The 20351-nt window shown below is 37.5% G+C and overlaps 1 protein-coding gene across 1 annotated transcript in view; it reads left to right on the plus strand.

Annotated features, from left to right (window-relative positions):
- The window catches only part of GABBR2 (gamma-aminobutyric acid type B receptor subunit 2), a 456178-nt gene that overhangs the window by 242607 nt on the left and 193220 nt on the right, over positions 1-20351 (plus strand). Inside the window, exon 8 of the mRNA XM_059487462.1 lies at positions 17496-17556. Coding sequence (XP_059343445.1) covers positions 17496-17556 — 61 coding nt within the window. The remainder of the gene's footprint in view (positions 1-17495; positions 17557-20351) is intronic.

A 20351-nucleotide genomic window follows, 5' to 3' on the forward strand; every position in this document is an offset into this window, starting at 1 on the left:
AGCTTTTTTGTCTGTCGATTGCCTCCTTCAAACATTTGTGACAATATCTCCTTTTACTTGTTATTCAGCCGTTCCGTATAGTTGGCAAGGTCTTAATCCTCTCCAGGAAATTAATCCCTATGTACTTAATTTGATTTAAATTCCTCCACCAATGCATATGTTAAGAAGTTATGTGGCAGTGAGCAGGCCATTGATTTAAATACTGTGATCTGAGAGAGGAAATAGTATTTGACATGTATGATGTTGGCAAAAGATGCTTTTGTGTTGTGGCTTTCTGAATTTTCCTTCATTAATTCACATCTTTCTGTAGTGGCAGTGTTTCTGTGTAATAGGAGCTTTCTCAATGTAAGTTTTTCCAGAGCTTACTCCAGACAGATGGGGCAGTTTTTCCTTTCTTTCTCACTATTTTCCGTCTTTGCCTTTAGTTTGAAGATTAGTTTGTTCAGATCTACCTTACCATGTGGTAAACACTGGCTATTTTCCTGTCCTAATTTCCACATTCCTGAAACCTGCATGTTGTTTCCACCTTAATCTTGTAATTAACTGCAGGAGGGTGGTACTGATGCAGGTGAGTACGGCTGGCCCCTTTCCCAGCCTTCCTTGGTGCAGTCTCTTTGCAGATAACAAGGATGCCTTTACAGAGTATTTCCAGTTTGTTGGTCTATAATATTTAAAAAGGCAAGACTTTCAAGTGATTCTCATATTTGCTGTATAGTGCTTCTAAAATACACAGTAATTAGCATGCATTTGTACTCACTGATGGCAGGCTTTTAACACTAAAAATATGAAATATTTCTTTAAAAGTTGGATGTTTCAAAATTCTCCCCAAAACTAGAATTTTTTTTCACATTTTAAAGTTCTGCATATGCCTGCATAAGGAAACTGGATATTTGCTTTGGGTTTTTTTTTTTAAGTGTGGATGAAGTGGAAACCACTTGTAAAATCTCTCCAAACCACAGAAGAGGTTATCAGGGGTTATAAGGCAACAGGAGAAGGGTGGAAGCTTGTTCCTACCAGTTATGTAGAAAAGCTGAAAAAACATTGAATGCTGCATCTAGGAAGTTGTTGACAAACACTGTTTTCATGATCTGTTTGAAAAAACCTGACCTGATTTCACTGTAGAAAAAGGTTAAGTGAAGTTTAAAGATGACATCATTTGCAAGCCACCAATTTTTGAAGGCCATATATCCCCATCCTGCTAAAAAAGGTGAAAACAAGAAAAATGAAAACCAGATGGTGCTCTTCACTTTAGCAGAAGCGGTCATAACTCTCTTCAGATTAGCCGTCCACGATATGGTAGAAGAAAAGATGATTCATCCTAAAAAATGGTGTCATGCTCTTATTTCAGGGCTGCTTTTCAGCTGTCCCCCATTTTGTCTTGCTGTTTCCTTTTTGATTCTGTAATACCAGCTAACCCACCATGCTGGGCAGCAAACTGAGCTCTGATGGGAACTGGGAGTTGAGAGTAACTTCTGCCCTGCCACTCATAGGGCTCTTTCTTGGTGTAGAGCTGGAGTAACCCAGGAGCAGTGGGCTTGGGCTGGTTTGTGTGACCCAGGGTACTGCAGCACTTGAGCCAAGCCTGCTCCAGAGCAGGCACCAATTCCCACTTTATCTGAAGACAGACCCTGTGATGGCCTCTAACAGTAGCTGCTGCGTGGTGAGAGGGCTCTGTGTGAAGGTCAGGCACAGCAATCAGAGCTCTGTGTTGGAGCGTGTTTGAAGTGTAGCCAGCACATTTGAATTTGAATGCATTTTCTTACTGAGAGCATATTCTTATAACTGCTATCTGCATGATCTTCCTTTTCAATGAGTGGTGTTTCATGCAGTGTGTCTGAGTGAAAAATTCCTGTTTGCTGCACACTGAAATGAACAGCCAGGTTTGGCAAAACGTGAGAGCTTTTTCTGGATCTGATGCTTGCTGAAGTTTTGCAGTGTTTGTGGGTTAAATGGGAAAAGGAGAGCTAACACAAGACTGTAGCTCTGTTGAATGTACTTTGCTCTGAGGAAATCTGTTGTTTATTTCAAATGTTGAGCAACAGTATTTTTGTTCAGTTGATTTTCTGTTTACATCATCAGGTAAAAGAGATAAGAAGGAAACAAAATGCAAATTGGGAAGGGCTTCCTACAACAGCATCCTTAGTTCATTACAGGGAAGGCTAAAATTATGGAACCCTAACATATCTCCCTGATAAGCATCATGCTGAGATATACCAAATTTGTTTGACTGCATACAGTGCCCAAACAATCATGATTTTACCTAATTCGCATAGAAACAAAAAGGACAATTTTAGTGTAACTAATACCTGTTGGGAAGAAGAGAATTAGGAGAAAGTTTGCAGCATTTGATGTACAGAAAATTTAAAAATAAAACTCCAATGAGAGGGTTTGCATTTGAAGAATACTTGTTTTTCCTACCATTGCTTCTGTAGATAAATTTGAAACTAAAGATGGTTCATCTCAAGCTACAATTGGAGTTATTCTTTAAGGAAACCATTTCTGATAAAATGAAAATTTTAGAGAAAAATCCTTAACACTGAAAGAGCGTAATAGTTCCTAGAACATATTTGAAGTGCTGGGCTACTAGACTATCACAACATGGAATTTGCAATTATTTCATTAAATATAAACAATCAACATGGAAAATACTTTGTCTGCCATTTCCCTATTCTGCACCTGTAAGTAATATTCAGTATATCTGTGATATGTGGCAAATTGGTTTTCATACATTTTATCTTACAATTTTTAAAATAGGGAATATTTTATACTCACCTGACCATCCTTTTCACTCATGAGGAGACAAAGATTTATCACGATGCTCTTCAGCATGTAATAATAAGTTGTATACAGTATATTGTATACATGTATGCAGTAAATTGTATAAATTAAGCACATTGAATAAAGACAGAAGCTGCCTTATGCTTAAATTGCAGTGGGAATATTAGCCCCATGTGAAATGCATGATGTTTGGACAAAAAGATTACAATGGCCTCTGATATCCACATGCAAAGCAGAAAGTCTTATCCTTCTCACTTCAGTTAGTAGGAAAGTTTATTTTGCTTAGCTGTCATCAAGAATATTTAGTCCATCATTTTCAATGGGGAAATTCCATTAATAAAAACTTGGTGGAGTGAGAAGTGACTCAACTTCTAGGAATAAATCTTAAAGACGTTCAGAGGCTCAGAAAATCTCTAAATTATGGTCTTTATTAATAAAGTAGTACATGTTCTGGATAAAAATAATCATCATTTGGATACATTTTGACAAAGAAAAAAAAGATGAATGCTTTCTTGAGACAGAAATTTGTATTAATTATACTTTACTGATGTCAGTAGAAGACTTCAGATATTTTCTATGATGCTGTTGATCAAATACTGGTTAGAACAACTGGAAACATGAATTTTCTCTCCAGACACCACCTTTAAATAGGATATTGATAGTCCTCTGTGGGTTAGATATAAAAAGGTTTGCAACTAGGAGCAACTTTATCTCTGGATCCACTACTCCCTGTGTGCACTACATGGGGAGCAAAATGAAGTTCAGTCTTTGAGATGTATGAGTACGAACACCATGTCTCTTTTCAAGAGTATGAACATAGCCTGGCAGAAAAGAGTACGGACAGTGTGTCTTTGTCTGTCAGACAGACTGTGTCCACCCCGGGAGATAAGTCAGAGAGTGCTGGAAATTGTTCCTGGCTTCCAGCCACAAAAATTACTGTCAGGGGTTAGTAAGCAAAATCCCTTTTCTGAACACATTGAGTCAAAAAAGTCACATCAGCAGCAGTAAGCATCTCACCTCTTCTGCTCCTGTATATCCCCCCTGCCACATTGCAGAGGGAAGATTTCTGATGAGAAAAAGGAGAAGAGTGAGATAGATGAAGCCCTCCCGGTCTCTAGGGGTTACCAATGCACCTTATCTGGCAGATGGGAATAGAAGAGAGAGAAATAAGATTGAAAAACAATGCTGCATAAATTCCTTTATCTAATGGGGACAGTAACACAGTCCAGCAGTACCACCTGATACCCAGATCTGCATTGAAACTTCCCAGTCATTTCCTACGAGTACCTCTACAGAGGGTAAAGTTTTTTCCAATGCCATGAGACACAGCAATATGGCCCTTCCAAGGAAGTTGACTTGGCTTATAGGCTTCAGAAAAATAGTCTGGAATAAGTGGTATCTTCCTTATGTAAGTATTCTGAGTTTTTGAAAACAACATAATTTGTATGCTAATAAGGTTTCCATTATTGCAATGATTGCTTTCTTGTCCATTAATTACGTATGCTTTGATCAGTCGGCATTAGTGCTGTGCATAAAATAGCTTTACAAATATTTAATAAATGGGTTTACAATATTAGTGTTTTTAAAGATAGTTATTGCTACAAATTAAGAGATTCCTTTTCCAGCTTAGAATATGAAGATAAATATGGTCTAATTTGAGAAGCAATTGTTAGCTGTTTTGCATTTATTAATTCCTTTTATGAGTGATAGAAAGAGAGTAGAATCTCCTTTTAAGTGCTATATCCTCATTCTAGCTGGGATTCAACATTGTCATATCACTGCAATATAGTGAAAAACATCATAAATATTCATTGAATGCCAGTGGCAGAGAAGGAAATACTTTCTTATTCTAATACCACTTTCATTTAAGATAGATGAAATAAAAGGCTTCTCATTAGTTATTTTGGGACATTTAATACTCTATAGGCATGCCATACACTTGGCCAATTAGCATAGATGATTGATGACAAGAATTCAAAAATAGAAGTAGCTGATTTCTAAGGGCAGCTGTGAGTACAGGGTTTGCTGCTATTCTACAGAGCAATGCACTTTGTCAGAGTATTAAAAAAAAATTTAGTCCCATTCCATTCAGTGTGTGTTGACCAAGATAAGGAAAAGGTTATGATACTGGAGATAGCCAGAGAAAATAATGGAATCTGTCATTTGTCTTCCTTCGGGCTGTTTAGATATTATTGCTGTCTCTCCAAGAAGCCAAGCATCTGATGCTGGAATGCTTTAATTACAGAGGTGTCAGCATGAGCTTCAACTCACAGTGCTTATTTGGAACTTGTAGAGCTGGATCTTTTGTAGGAAAGTGAAGAGTACTGCATCTTTAAGCAGTGGTTTCTTTGTTTTCCAGTGAGATCTCTTCCAAGTTTAAGGCTTCCTAGATCTTGAAGGTTTGATCTCTTCAACTGATAAGAAGGCTTTTGAGTATGAGGCAACCTTCTCTTTCCCTGGAATAGAAAAACAGGCAAACCAATGTCTGGGCCTCTGTGTTTGCCTTGAAAAATCTAAGCTTAAAATCAATTCAGCAGCCCTGCAGAACAGTTTCAGGCCTCCCTTCAGCACAAGCTGAGGTGCTGCCAACAGCATTCTCAGTGGATTTACCCTGGCATCAGCTTGCTCAGTTGCTATTGCGCTGCTGGAGCTCAAATAGCAGTTCAGCCCAGCTGAGTATGATTCAGGGGTATGGGACTGGGAAGGGAGAGAGGGAAATGAAAGCTCACCCTGTATTCAAATGAGTCCTGTCCTTTTAGAATGTAAATTTGGGGAATTAGTGTAGGTTTGTGTAGGTTTGTTATTGTCTAAAGTGTGCAGTTATGAGTTAGTAAAGATTATCTGCTCTTTTGAGTGATATTCTGCCACCCTCAGACTTTTGATAGGCACACACACATTTTTTTAACCAAAATTTAAATATCAGTATTTTCAATATTTAGAAAATTGTTTTTACAGTTTCAAAAGAAAAAAAAAATATTTTCCTCTCAAGTAAAATATTTTTAAAGTCTGAAAACTGAGATTAGCCCTTTTTCCATGGGAAAAATATATGCAGGTTTTTTCTTATTTTCCAGCCTTCTTTGTATGCCTTGAAAATTTATTCTTTTTTTCTTTTCATTGCAACTAAGTAATGGACATACAAATTTCAAATTCTCTTATGTATTAAGTAAATGAATTGTGTTATTCTGCCGAATTATCAGAGGAGAGCATTAATCTGTCTACTTTAGGAATACCAGAGGCATTTAAAGAGAGCATAGGTGGGCATAGGTGTTGGAGGCTCAGAGAACAGCAGCCCAGAATGGTTTCTCTCTAGTCTCACTCTCAGGACACTGAAATTCAATCCCTGCCTCCATTCTGGAACAGGAAGTTCCAATACACTTTGTGCGTGAGGGAGACAATTCAGACTGGCCAGGTAAAAATCTTCCTCCTATATAAAACCAACTTTTGTGGTGGAAAGATAACTCAGCTGTTTTTCCTTCCTCTCCCTGTTGCAGCTCTGAGCATACCTAGTCTGCTGAGAGGAGAACTACTTGTTCTCTGCACAAATATAGTTTAAATAAAGAACAGGGGAATCTCCTTCAAATAATACTGTGAGCCAAAAAGTAAGCACATGGCCAATAATAAGTGGAGCCTGAAAGCAAGAGGGAAGCTTAAAATGATAAGAAGATTCAGGTTCAGAAGCAGTCTTTGATGGAAATATTGGAAGTAAAAAAGGCTCCCCATACAGAGTTTTATAACTCCAGGAACTTAGATAGGAATATAGCCCCATGAAATGCATTGATGGGTAATATTTCCCTAATTCCTTTCCAGTTCCAAATTCACTCTCTGTGATTCTGCCTGCACTTCTCTTGAAGCAAGAACTGAGAGCAGTACCTTTAAAATAAGTGCAAATCTTTTTTCATTTTCTTTATTTTTAGGGGGTATTTTAGGGGGTATTCTCTTTTGTATTTGTTTGGTTTTGGTGAGGGTAGAGGATTTTTTGGTTTTGTACTTGGTTTTGGGGGGTTTAGGGGGTTGTTTAGTTGGTTGGTTGGCTGGTTTTTAGTTTGGTTTTGTTTTGGTGGGGGTTTTTTTAGTTTTTTGTTTTGTTTTTCTGGTTTTTTGTTTGTGGGTTTTTTTTGTGGGTTTTTTTGTTTGTTTGTTTTTTGGTGGGGTTTTGGTTTTGTTTGTTTGTTTGTTTGTCTGTTTCTGTTGGATGGTTTGTGGGGTTTTTTTTGTCCAGGAATGGCTTAGTGGTGTCTCAGCTGAGAAAGGAAATTCCCTAGACTAAGCTTGCTAGTCTGGGAATCTGCTTGTACTTTTAGACTGACACCAATCTTGTTTTCCTATGCAGATTTATCAGTTTGCTTACCTGAATGCATCTGAATCAGTCTGCATGGCATGGTGTAGATAACATCCGGGGTGTGGAAATGCTGTGGGAGCACGGGTAGGAAGAAGATGCCTAGTCTGTAGCTATTTCATAGCACTATCTGGACTTTAAACACTACCTTGAGTTAGAAGAAAGCCAAAAACAGGACTCACTTTTCATTAACTTGCTTTTATACTAATTTCCACAAATTAGCTGGTGTGACTTAAGGGGTAACAAGAGGATATCATCTGTTGTCTTATTTTCATCTCCACCATCATATCCATAGGGAATCCTGAAGAGTTTTCCAGTCATATATTTAAAGTGTATATTGAAAAATACACTTTATCTAGGAAGTGACCAGGTACGTCTCAGAGTTTCAATATGGCATTGATTTTAATTTTAGGTAGAGAATGTATTTAAAACAACAAAGTATTTCATAAAAGTTTTTAAAAGCATCCATTACTGTGGGAAGATATTTAAGTATCAGTAAGCCTTAACTTTAGTGTTCTGAAAGTGCAGGAAGAGTGATCCCAAAGGAATTCTGTGACTCTAAGCATCGCTTTATGGAGTCTGAAGAGAGCTGAACCTTTGGGATCTGTGACCTGTGCCAGCTGGAAAGCTGCTATGTTGTCTAGGATCTGATGGTACATGGCACAGATCACTCAGAAACCAAACCAAGCCTCTTCAGCATCTTCAGACCTGAGTGTTTTACAAAGAACCTCCCATCTTTCCTCACCAAAACTGCTACATGCAGAGATATAGAGAATCCTTAAAGAACAGAGAATCTTTTAAGTGTCAAAACTATGCCAGTCATATCTTACTGACTCTCTGTAGGTTGTTGGCACAGGTTAGAATAGCCTGAAGGATTAAAAAGGACAATGAAAAGGGCTGAATTTGATTTTATTAAGAATATGCTGGTTATATCTCCTTCATGCCACTGCCAAGCCTGTTCAAATCTCTGTGCTCAGCAATGCTAATGCTCTTCTCTGCAGATTTCAGTCAGAATTTGATGCTGATGAAAGCATCACCTGGAGCAATGCAGTGCTGAAGGGAAGAGGATGAAACTTCTACTTCATTATCATCAAACATAGCTCTCTTCAGGAGTCCTTTCTGATAGCAATATAGACATAATCTGAAATTTTAAAGAAAAGTAAATCTGAGAGTCCTAGGATTGGAAAAAACTTAAGCTAGGCTTTCTGGCTTTACAGAAATAGACATCTTAAATGTCATAACGATACTGGCAATTGCCAAGTAAAGCCAAAACTACAACTGGGCTAAATTAAAAGGTTGTTAGAAGCTTGCTGTAAATTGTTGTTTCATTCTGTAATGAAAAATGGGCCCATTTCAGCGATAGTTATTGGGAAATGTATTAAAAAGTCAGTGTCCTGGACAGCCAGTTCCCATGGGCTTTGAACTGTCTTGATTTGCCAAAGAGAAGTTTAAAATACTCTAATCACCACAAACATTTTATGAACATCGAATTAAACAGTTCTTATGTAAGAATATGAGTTCCTATGTAAGAACTTGTACTGTGTAAAAAGAGAGAAAATCAGTATTAGTGTTCTAGACCTGGATAGCCACTCAGTACAAAAAAAAACATTTTTTAGCTTACTCAGTCTTCCCTGGTCAGCATCAGTTTACATTCTGCCTGCAGGGGAATTTTCGGATGTAAAGAAGCTGTGTAACACTGGGAATGAGTCTGCTATCACAGTCTTTTCTCTACCCAGTAGGGAGAATCATCCACAACTGACAGGTAGGTGTACATACTTAGAAAGAGATTTGTTAAGCTGTCTGCTATATGGAAAATTTTTAATTCCCCTTTCCTGTTAAGGCAATTTTGAATTAAAGTTGCTCATTTAGAAAGATAATAGTCTGAAGATACTGTGCTCAGCACTTGCACATGGGTAATGCCAGTGTGGTCTGTTTTGGACATGAAGCCCTTGTTAGTAACGGAGGCTGCCTGCTTTTTAGAAAAAACAGATTAAACAAAGTAATCTTCTGTGTCCAGCCAATGTGACAGAGCCTGGGCAGGAGGTGCACAGAGATGAGGCAAAGGGTCCTGCAGTCATTTGGGTCATCATCAGAACAAATGAAATACAGCCTGTGCGGTTCTGCTCTCTTCTGAGATTAATGTAGTTTAAAGAAAATGGAAGAAATTACTTCAGAACATCATATGAAATTGCACTGTTGAAGAGATGGAACTGCTGCTTAATGCAGTGTCCTTAAAAGGCTTTTTGCCATCTTTTATGAATCATTCTTGCAAAGGCAGAGGGAAAAAACCCCATGGTGGTGGAAGATAATATGCTGTTACCCTGTTTCTACAGACACAGAAAGCTAGAAACTGAAATCATCAGGGACTCAACCTCATAAGAACAATCCTGAACACCACCTCAGCAGTTCATATTTACTCTTTTATACACAGTGGGAAGGGCTTGAGTTCCTAGTCCCCGTGCTTCAGACTGTTTCCTTTTCTCTTGCCACCTTGAAAGACAGGTTGTTTACATCAATGGTTTTATACACTTCTGGAAGAGATTGAGTGAAGAGAAAAGGAATTACATTTCTCATGCTTCAGAGACCAGCCATAGATCAGGAAATTGGCTAAATACCAACAGTCAGCGCTGTTATATATCATATATATGACCAGACTTGAAAGCATTTTTTGCACACTGTTTGCCTGTCATTTTGTTTCTGAAGTACTCAGAAAAAAAACCTTGCAAAATAGCTTCTTAAATATATATGTTTCATTTCTATTTCTTTCCTGCCATGCTTTTAAACCTAAGTCCACTAATGATGTCCAACATAGAGTTTGCCTGATCACTGACAGAAATGACTCACAAAAAACCCTGTCACTGGGTAAAAATCATATGGCCATAAAGAATAAAAGAGCATCTAACTGCTTTGCCCTTTCCTGGCCATAAGCCCAGCTGAATATATAAAAGCACATTAATGAGTAACAAAGCATAAAGGTTTTGTCTTTCTTCACCTGCAATGGCCAGCAGGTGTGATACTGTTTGATGCATGATTTCCTGGCTAGCATCCTTTTCTCCCCGCTTTTAGCTGCTTATGAATTGCTGGTACCTTGTCAGGGACATTATTCCCTCAGTCTTGCTTCTGTGTGTAAACAGAGTGCTCAGATGTTCGTAAATGATGCCTTTGCTTGCTGTGCTGAAAGAAATGCTGTGATTGTGCTGTCTCATTTCAGCATAGCGGTGTAAAATTGTTTAGATGCATCTCAATGCTAATCTAATGGAGCAGCTTAGTCTGGGCTTATGTCATTGTGCTGCCAACAGCACCCTTTTATTCATTGACAACTGATGATACAGGATTCTGATGAGATGGAGGAAAGAAATTCTGTCTGTTCGTCTTCTGGTTCCTTCACTTATCTGAAAAAAAAGACCAAAGAAAAGAGTTGAAGTTCTGCCTAATATATGGTAAAGATCAGCTAGCAAAATATTAGTTAGAAATAGAGGCACCCTTCTGCACAGCAAGAACATCTGTGTTTCAGTTATGCCTTTGTCAGGAAATAAATAAAATTGTAACACGGGCTTAGAGAGGAGAGAGAGACAAAATAAAAAAAAAAAATCCCCTCTCCTTGGAAGACGACCCTGAATGGGCTGAAACTCATCATTTAGAATGGAGTGTAGTGGCAGCATGATGAAACCATTTTGGTAAGGCTTCCAGTACTTTGTATTTCCACACAATCCTAGATTGAGGATTTATGTGAATGATAGAGACATAAAGATGCTATACTTAATTTGAAACTGTAGCTGTTGATCTTCAGCTCCCATTTCTTCCAGCCCAGCTGTGGAACAGGACTCATTGCTGTCATGATATTAGGAGATGCACTGTGGCTTTTTTTTTTTTTTTAGAAAACTTGGTTTTGGGAAATTATTTTAATTCAAGATAGTCTAAAGAAATTTTTTTATGTATCAGGATTTTTTTTTTAATTTTGAGAAACCCTATTACTTATTTTGTAGGCATTTAAGGTAGACAAATACCAAAGAAGAACACAGTGGGCATTGCCACAGACTACTTAAATTAGCTAATGCTAACAAAGATCTTGGCAAATATGAGACACAAAGCCCACCTTTTATATTAAAATTGCCGTATATTTTTGTCCAGAACAGGTTTTGCCATGGGGAAGGAAAAAAAAGGAACTTAGATGTCTCTCTTCTGGGTTCTTTATTTCCAAATTGCCTCTGATGTGAGGCTGTACATCTGCTTATCACATACTTCATTCGTATGAGTGCAGTTTCTGTAACCTACTTAAAAATCATTAATATTTCCTGATCTCTGACCTATCTCTGAGATATAATTTTCCATTTACCTGTCTCACTTCCAAGAGCTCACAGCAGCTACATAAGAATATATGAAGTGTCACATGAGATTTGTAGAGTGGGTCACGTCCCAGTTGTCTGTTTCTAAGTGAAAAAAATATATAAGTAATCCTCACTCAATGCAAACTTCAGGTCACTACCTGCTGTGCAAAGGAATAGTGTGGAGAACATCACTGATTTTTCTGTGTTAGACCAAAGTCCTAATATATGAATGCCTCCTAGTTCCAGTATTTAGGGATTTGATAAATGCCAATTCTTCATTCTTCTTTTCCATCACTGTCATGATTACCAGATTCTTTTTTCTAAGCAATTCTCTTCCAACAATTTATCTTCCTTCTTCCACACTGTTTTTCTCCAAAACCAGTGGTTTCGTGTGTGGGAAACTACTTTCTTTGTGGGTATGTTTTTTTTAACATATGCATAGCATTGCTATGGTGCAGATTGATACTCAATGTATGGAATTAAGCCTGTTCTTTTTTTTTTTTTTTCTGCTATTTCATGCCTGCTCTGCCATGGCTAGAACATAAGTTCCTGTTTAGATGAGAATGGTGGTACTGCTTCATTTAGAAAATGTTAGCCAAGACCAGGTTTTTAGCTATGCTTCACCCTGCTCTTTGAACTGCTCTGCTGCTCTCCAGACAACAGGGTTCAGTTACCCAAAGCTTTTGGAAAATTTCAAAAGGCAGAAAACAGAAAGGAAGAGACATCCCAATGGACTGTAAACTGTTTCAGATTTTAGCCCTTAATCTTGAAAATTTTGAAGGAAACACCTTTTCTGAAAATAGACTCAAGGCCTGAAAAGCAGCAGTTACTGAGTCTGCTTTGATCAAATGTTCTAGAAACATTTTATCCACAACAGTCTAAAGATATAAAATCATGGACTGAGAAGCATTGTTGATTTGATGGAGCATTTTAATTTTAGTCACCCTCTGCCTTCTGCTCTCCTCTCATTTATCCGAAGATGATGGTTATCTCTTTATCCCGCAGGGAATTACACCTTCACTGCTGTCTCCCTGGTACCCTCTCCTGCTTACCTCTCCTGTGCTTAGCTCTTTGTCTGCAGCTGAATGAGTGATGTAACTAGGTTGAAACCAGAAGAGTAGAGCACGAGCTGCCCTCAGCTGGAAGCTTGCTGTTTTGTTTCAGAAGTGAGGTTATACTTGCAGAGCTAAAAGCCTATTAGGTAGAATAAATGATACTCCCTTTCTCTATAAACACCGCTGTCTTGGACATGAAGTTTGGAGGGTGGAAGAGGCTAAGAATTCCAGTGTGTAGCTCTTCATTGTCCACAGGTTGCAGAACCAAGAGCCAGAGAATCCCAGCTTGCTGCTTTGTGTGTGTCAGGGAAGGTGTGTCAGTAGCTAAGGAGTCCTGAATGAGTAAATTGAGTGCAGCACATGAGTAACAGGCTGTGTGGATTGTATGAAAACAGAAATACTTATAAAAGGATCCGGGCTAACAGAGAGTGTCTTGCTCCCTTCCTCCTACCTCCTTCTGCTAGTACCTGCATCGTTTCTGGGCTCCTTTGCGCTGGCTCTGGTTCAGTAATTCAGAAACAACATATCGCCCACTTATCAAAGCAATAAAAAAAACAAAAAAAACCCACCCAACCAACTAAACAAACAAAACCCCAAAAAACAAAACAAAACCCAAAAAAACAAAACCACTGAATGTATTTTGCTGGTTTAGCAGGCCACTACAGCTCACACAGGGGCCTGATGAATGCTGAGCTACCACCAGGTAGGTGTAGAGCTAGGAGCCATGTGAGAGGCCAGTAAGCTGCCCTCTGAGTGCTGTCAAACTCTTAGGTTTCCTATCCTGGGATGCTTCACCATCCTTGGCTGGTACTTTTATTGGACATAGATCAAAAAGGAAACTGCAAGTTCAGAAGTACACCTTGATTTCAGCAGATGTCACAGAACTTCAAGAGACAGATCTAATTTTATATATTATATAAATATATAAAAATATATGAAATTATGTAAAATATTATTTCAGTTGTCATAGTTATCTTGCTGCTTTTCAGGTCTTTCTGCATGCATTTATTTAGATTGTTTACTTGTTATCAAATATCTCACTCAAGTACCCCAAAAGTGAATGAGCTAACTTTTTTTTTGGGAAAATACTGATGGTCAATTTTGGAGTGGTGTAGTCTCAGATGTTTCATGAAAAGCCACTGGCTTTAAATACTGTTATATGAGGAGATGACTTGTCTATAGGGCAGAGTAGCCCAGATTTCTGGACTGAGTGAAGTGGAGCTGAAGCAGTGTCCTGAAATGTATTGGCCCATCAGAAAGCACTCAGGGCACCGAAGTCCTGTGGTGTCTGTCTTGCATCTAACTGTGGTATTTCTGTCAATGCTGTCATGGTCTTTCCTCTGATGGAGGAGAAATTGTGCAGTTAATTTAGCTTGAATGTATATTTATGACATTTCAAACCAGCAATAAGATAACAAGTATAGGCTGGGTAAATGATAAACAGTTGAATAAATGTTGTTAGATGCCATGGGGTGGAAGACTGCTGAAGGAGGAAGTAAACATGGTCTAAAGCAGGCATTTCCTCTAGGGATAGTACTAAAAATAATTAAGTGAATTCTATGCACTTATTTCTCTGTTTACTAAATTTGAGAACATTTGCAGAAGAAAGTACACAGTAAATTAAATGATGGTCAAAATGCAGACCTGGCCCTGACTGAGAGAGCAGTTAAGAAACTTATGAACTCTGGTTTGATTGAAGAAGACAAAGACAACTAAAGATATGAATGAAAAATATGCTGGCTGTGGATTTCAGTGTATGAAGAATAAAAGAATTCTAACTTTGGCATGGGCCTCTGTCCAGAGCTGAATAATAATACTGTCAAAGATAATGCAAAGAAAATTGTAATAAATACTAGTGTTCAGTAGCTCAAAAAGAGCTGATGACATGTTCATAACATAGCAAAGAGCCCTGCTTTTTAACCACCAGAAAAAAATAGAGGAGCATTATATGCAGTTCCTTCCAAGTGGAGACAAATGACTGCTGGAAAGACAGGGGAAGTCCCATGTGTCAGAAATAAATCCAATAATAAAGCCAATGATGTGTTGGCTAATAATTTGTAAGTGTGAACGGATGATGTGGATTTCTTATTCTGACCACAAATAAGGGAATAATGACTTAAGATAAAAGGGAAAGACTATATCCAAGGAGGGGAAAAATGTCTTTTTATTAAGGGGGTGAAACAGTTTCTCTGTATAACAAAGTACACAAATCAATATTAGGGTTTGTGAAACGGAGCACAAAAAGATGATGGTACTCACAAGAAATAGGGAGATGATGTCCTTGTATGTGGCAAGGGTGAGATTGATGCTCTTGAAATGTTTGATCCAATCTGGTTTTCATCATTTGTAGAGGACATTCAAGTGTTTTAAGGGAAGGGAAAAAAAAGGAAAAAAAAAAAAAGAAAAAAAGACAATTACAAGGGAAGCAAGTCAGAGATGTATCAAAAAGCAAACAAAAAAAACCTTAAAAAACCAACAACACTTGTTGTTCAAGTTACCTAACTTGTACTGTGAGACTAGTATGGTTTACACTTATGGGTGGTAGTACATTTAAGAAAACTAAATAAAGTACACCTGTACAAGGTTGTATGATGAGTTATGCAGCTGCAGTGAATCCCAAATACAGGGATGTATTTGGGCCAAAAAAATTGAAATTCTGTGTGCTGTGGTGGTTGTACACAGCAGCAGCAATATCCAGGGCAGGCAGACTGTGCCAGACTGAGCTCATTCTGCTCCTTTTCCACCCTCTGCTCACGTCTCTGTCTGTTGGACTCCAAGCCACAAACTTTCTATTTCCTTCCCATCAACTTTTCAAGGGTCATTGCTAGGGTGAAGATGCCTGTCCACAGCTCATTGTTCTGCAGATCAGCTGGGCAGATTCTATTTACTCTGGCATTCATTTTTACAACTAGTAAAGAAAAAAAAATGTAGAGGGTAGATTGAAGAAAATTAAATAGGCACCAAGACACCAGTGTGGTTTCTGTTGGTCTCCATTGGGATGACCTGTGTGTAATGGAAGAGGAAAGTTTTGCTAATTTATTATTTAATTTATAGTAAAATGTGGGGTTTGTTTTAAGTGCAAGTTGTTCACTTGTGCAGTTGATTTAAATCCTCGTTCAGGACTGAGGTCTTTTTTGTCCATGTCTTGAAATAAAATTTTTACTTGATCAAGAAATATTTTTTGAATATTCTGATCGTGTTCTGAAGAAGCTAGTATCAACATTGCTTCAATTATTTTCTTTAATTCTATACACTCCCTGATCCTTTTGCTAATCATATCTAGATATGCCCGTTTAATGTCACAAAAACACAATGGGAGGTAAAAGAGGATTTTGTGTGTTCCTATGTTCACGTGGATTTCATAAGATTTAGGTTTTGTGGTGGTCACACTATAAACTGCAGTTTGTACTGGCATATGTGCTGAAGTGTGTAGTGAGGTAAAAAGAAAGGACAAAATAGTGCTAAGACTGGCTTTTGGAACGCCACATCTTAATGTGTGTATTAGTAATATCTATTATTCAAACATCTGCCACTTTAAATAAAAAAAAATACTTTTAGTAATTTATGAATCTCAAGTGTAAAGATGACAACTCTCCAGCTAAATCTTATGGTGTGTTATCTCAGTAACAAAGAAATGGCTTGATGTGAGCTCTAGAACATCATCAGATTATAGTTCATTTCTCATGCCATAAATCAGCACGTAATTCCTAAAGACAGGTTTCTGAAACACTGGTTGGCTTATTTCTTACTATAGTTTCTAAAATTAGATTCAACATTTTATTTTCTATTTATATCACTGTTGTTTCAAACGTAATTATCTTTTTTTAAATAAAATAGACAGAAGATTGGGGGTTTTGCTTCTTAAAGTTTAGTACAATATGGCTTGCACTTGTTTAAGGTTTCTTCTATTTATCAAAAGGAAATGGTATTCTGTGGCTTGCAGAAAATGGTGGGGAGTTGAGTATGCTGTACTACAAAATTGTTGCACTGAGCTGACTTCAGTACTTCAGGGGCCTTCAGTGCATCCCTTCAGTGACCAGAAAGGGTCATCCAAAAAAAGTAATAGTCTGGTACAGAGAAATGTACTGTGGCCTCACAGGTTTACCATTTGGTTTCTTTTACTCTGATGTCTGCCAAAACAAAGATTTATGGAGATGGTGTTAATAAGCCAAACCAGGGATGAAGTAGAACAGCAATCTATCTTGACAACATTCAGCTCTCCACTACAGGTTCAAAATATTAAAAATACTTGCCATAAATGAATGAAACCCTCTTCTTTTATACTCACTTGACTACATAGCTGAACTAAGGAGGAAATTTACCAACATCTTTTCTTAATTTAATCCAGAAAGATGGGATACAAGATGGGAGTAATTTCCTAGGGATATGTAAGAAGGTTTTAGCATTACATGACCATTATATTGAGAAGTATAGCACCACAAATGTTAGTACCAACTTAAAGACATTACAATTGAAATGAATACTAGGACACACTATACTTTGGTATAGTACAAAACTAAGCCATAGGAGCTACTGGTATCCATAATCTAGTAGGATAAGTATATAAGACAAGATAAAAAGCTTCTAGAGCCATTTGGAGAACAGTATGGTGGGTGAATGAAGGGGAAAACTATTTTCTCGTGTGATCTTTGAAAGTTTTAGCATCTCCTTCATAAAGAAAACAGTGAAAATCAATTGTTTGCCTATATCTTATCATCTGAAATTCAGGAAGCTACTGGCTTTATTGTGCTTCCATGTCCTTGAAATGAAAAGTGGGTGGTAACACTGGGCAACTTTCAAAGGCCACTTGAAATCTGTAGAAGAGAAGGCTTTAAGGACATGTTCTTGAGTTATTTTGAATCTGTTTGAATCTTCCCTCTTCAGATTTTAAACATTGCTTTGGTAATTTTAATAGTCAATGGAAAATTAAAATGTTAATGTTAAGCTGTATTATGAGAGATTTATAAAACTTTTAAGGTGTTTATTTATTTCATTTAGGGTGATGTTGTTTTCAAAAATGGAGAGAGGATGGGAACCATCAAATTTACGCAATTCCAAGGTAAGTTGCAAGCAATTTTCATTATATTATGTATGCTGTTTCAAACTTTTATGTCAATTGCATTTGTTACAGGATGTTTTAAATATATACAATTAGTTTGAAAAGGAACTGCTTGGAAGATGCATAAAGGAACCTAATAAGTGTTTATTACCTGTTTAAAATGTGGTGTTCTGAACCTTGAATGCTGTGAGGTATTTCCAGAAATTTTTCTCAATTACAATCCCCATATTTATAGAAAGTACTGATCTATAGCAAACTGTACCTATTTAAAAAATTCTACTGGTCAGATAAGCATCCACTTCTTAATACAGTTTTTTCTTTAAAACCAATGTGAAGTGGAATTTAAAGAGGATTTTTGTTGTTAGGCTCTTTCAAGCTAGTTTTTGCGCTCTCTGAAGACTCGCTTTTGACATTCTGCAACTGCTTGCTAAAAGTTGCTTCAGGAGTCAGTCCCTCAGCGTGCAGAGGACACAAACTGCTGACCCCATCCCTTGGAGGCAACATGCTCCACAGCACAACTCACCAAGCCTGCTGCATCCTCTCAGCCTGAGCCGCTCCTGCAGGGAATGGTCTCAGCAGCAGGGACCGCAAATGGAGCCGCAGGGATTTGTCAGGGACCATTTGCAGCCAGGATGAGGCACTTGCTGGGAGAGGATTCTGCAGAAAGGGTGATTCGTGTTGTACTTGTTTCTGCAGTTTATAGAATGCAATTCATAATTCATGTGGGTTTTTTTTTTCCCAGGCTAAGGCTGAGATAAAACAGGAGATGATTGCATTTGGATGGTCTCGTGAGGGTAGTCGTAAGCTGGCAAATTCTTTTCATACAATAGATGAGGGAGAAGCTTGCTCTCCCTTTGTTTTCAGGAGAGCTCTTTAAACATAATCCTGCTGACCAAGTTACAAAGGCTCATTCTTTAAACAGAAATTGTCTGATGTATGGACATTATTATTAATGAACAGCAATGCACTCAAGGGGTTCTGTTGTTACTCATTCTGAATTACTGAAGCAATCTTCAGAATTGCTCTTGCCTTCACAGCAGTAAGTGATGCTATTAACTCATGCTCCCGGAAGCATTTCAACCCACCAAAACTTTGCAGACACAATAATGTAATTTAGGAATTCTTGCTCAATACTAATGATGAATATTGACTGATTCCTCTTCTTCCTCCCTCCTGCCCCCATTTTTTTCCATAATAGTGGTGTTTACAGCCACATGAAAGAATCAAGAGAAAATTTTTACAAGAGGTGTTTATTACTCATAAGTCTGGAGGAGCTCTAATGCATTTTGCCTAAGGTAGCTACATGCACCCTCTAGAACACCTGAGCAAGGAGGAAGTTTGGCATGTTCCCTCTGCACATTACGGATGTGATTTCAGATCATAGGGAGGTGCAATATATATCATCTGAACTAATCCAGAAGAGCAGTAGAAGTCCGGAATAGCTGATTTTATATTGATTTTTATCTCCAACCATTCAAACTGAGGTTCTTTGCAATATTTTCAGCTTCATATCAGGTACTATTTAACACCAATGGTTTTATCGTCAGCTGAAATATTGTTAGATCAGTAAAAACAGAGGAGACAGCCACCCCTTTAAAATCCCTTACAATTTCAGAATTACAATTTCAGAAGTGATTCAGGCACATACTCAGTATTTTGATCATCAGATAAAGGTTTCCAATTAACCTACAGAAAAAAAACCCTCAGGCATCCTGTGGAGAAATGCCACAGAAGGGCTGGATTTCTACCATGCAAGTAATAGTTGGTCAGCACATCTTAAGGCTCATCTCAAGTTTTGTTTAGTTTCTCACCCATTTTGGAAATAAAGAGAATGTGCAAAAATGTTTGAGAAATTGAAATAAGGAACAGTATAACAATACAGATGAAAGCTTTCCTTTTTTTAACTACAAATGATAGTCTAAATATTATCAAGGATTTTTCTGTTCTTCTTTTATTGGTATTAGTTTTGTTCAAAGCTTTTATATTCAATACTTGTGGTATAATTGTAGACATTATTAATTTGTTCAAAAGGATCCTTTATTGGTTAGGAAACTTTCTATAACATTCTCATTAACATTTAATAATTCTTGGACTATTGGGAAAGTTCTTAGTAATCTAAAGAAGTTAATTAAGTCCAGTGCTTAAAATGGTAAATGGGGTTTTCCTTTGTAGTTATAGCTATTAGGAGTGATCAAGCATGAGACAGATATACAAGTCATTGGTTAAAGGGTTTTTTTTTAAGAAAACAATAGAAATCATGATGATTTCAAGGAAAAAAGACCACATCAAAGATGTCTTTTAAATGCTTTTGTGAGATTAGTTGTAATTATGAATATAGCTTATATGAAAAGTGTAGGTTTTAGTATTAGTAGGTTATTATCCAAACATAATAATTAGGAATATCCAGTGTTAGTGTTCCATACTTCAAGAATCAATTTTTCATCTACGCAGCTTTATAATTTCTTTAACAATTTAAATTAAAGTTGTCAGTTGGTCATAGTTGAAATAATTCAATGCAGAAAAATAAAGCAGATAAATAGGTAATCATGTATCAGAATTTGGCCAAAACCTCTGTTCCTCATTTGCTTGGGTAGAAAAATCAGCAGGGCAGTCTCAGGAGCAAAATTTTCTGTTCTTTGCTGGAAACTTTTGTTTTAATGAGACTATCTGGAAACATTTTGGCTATGGAAAAAGCAGACAAGCACATCTGCCAGAGGCAAGGGAAAACCAGCCTGTGAGGGTTCAAGGGGTAACTGCAGTAGAGCTGACACAGTGTGATGAAATTCTGAATAGCT

The sequence above is a fragment of the Ammospiza nelsoni genome, chromosome 1, assembly GCF_027579445.1.
Source record: "Ammospiza nelsoni isolate bAmmNel1 chromosome 1, bAmmNel1.pri, whole genome shotgun sequence".
NCBI lineage: Eukaryota > Metazoa > Chordata > Aves > Passeriformes > Passerellidae > Ammospiza > Ammospiza nelsoni.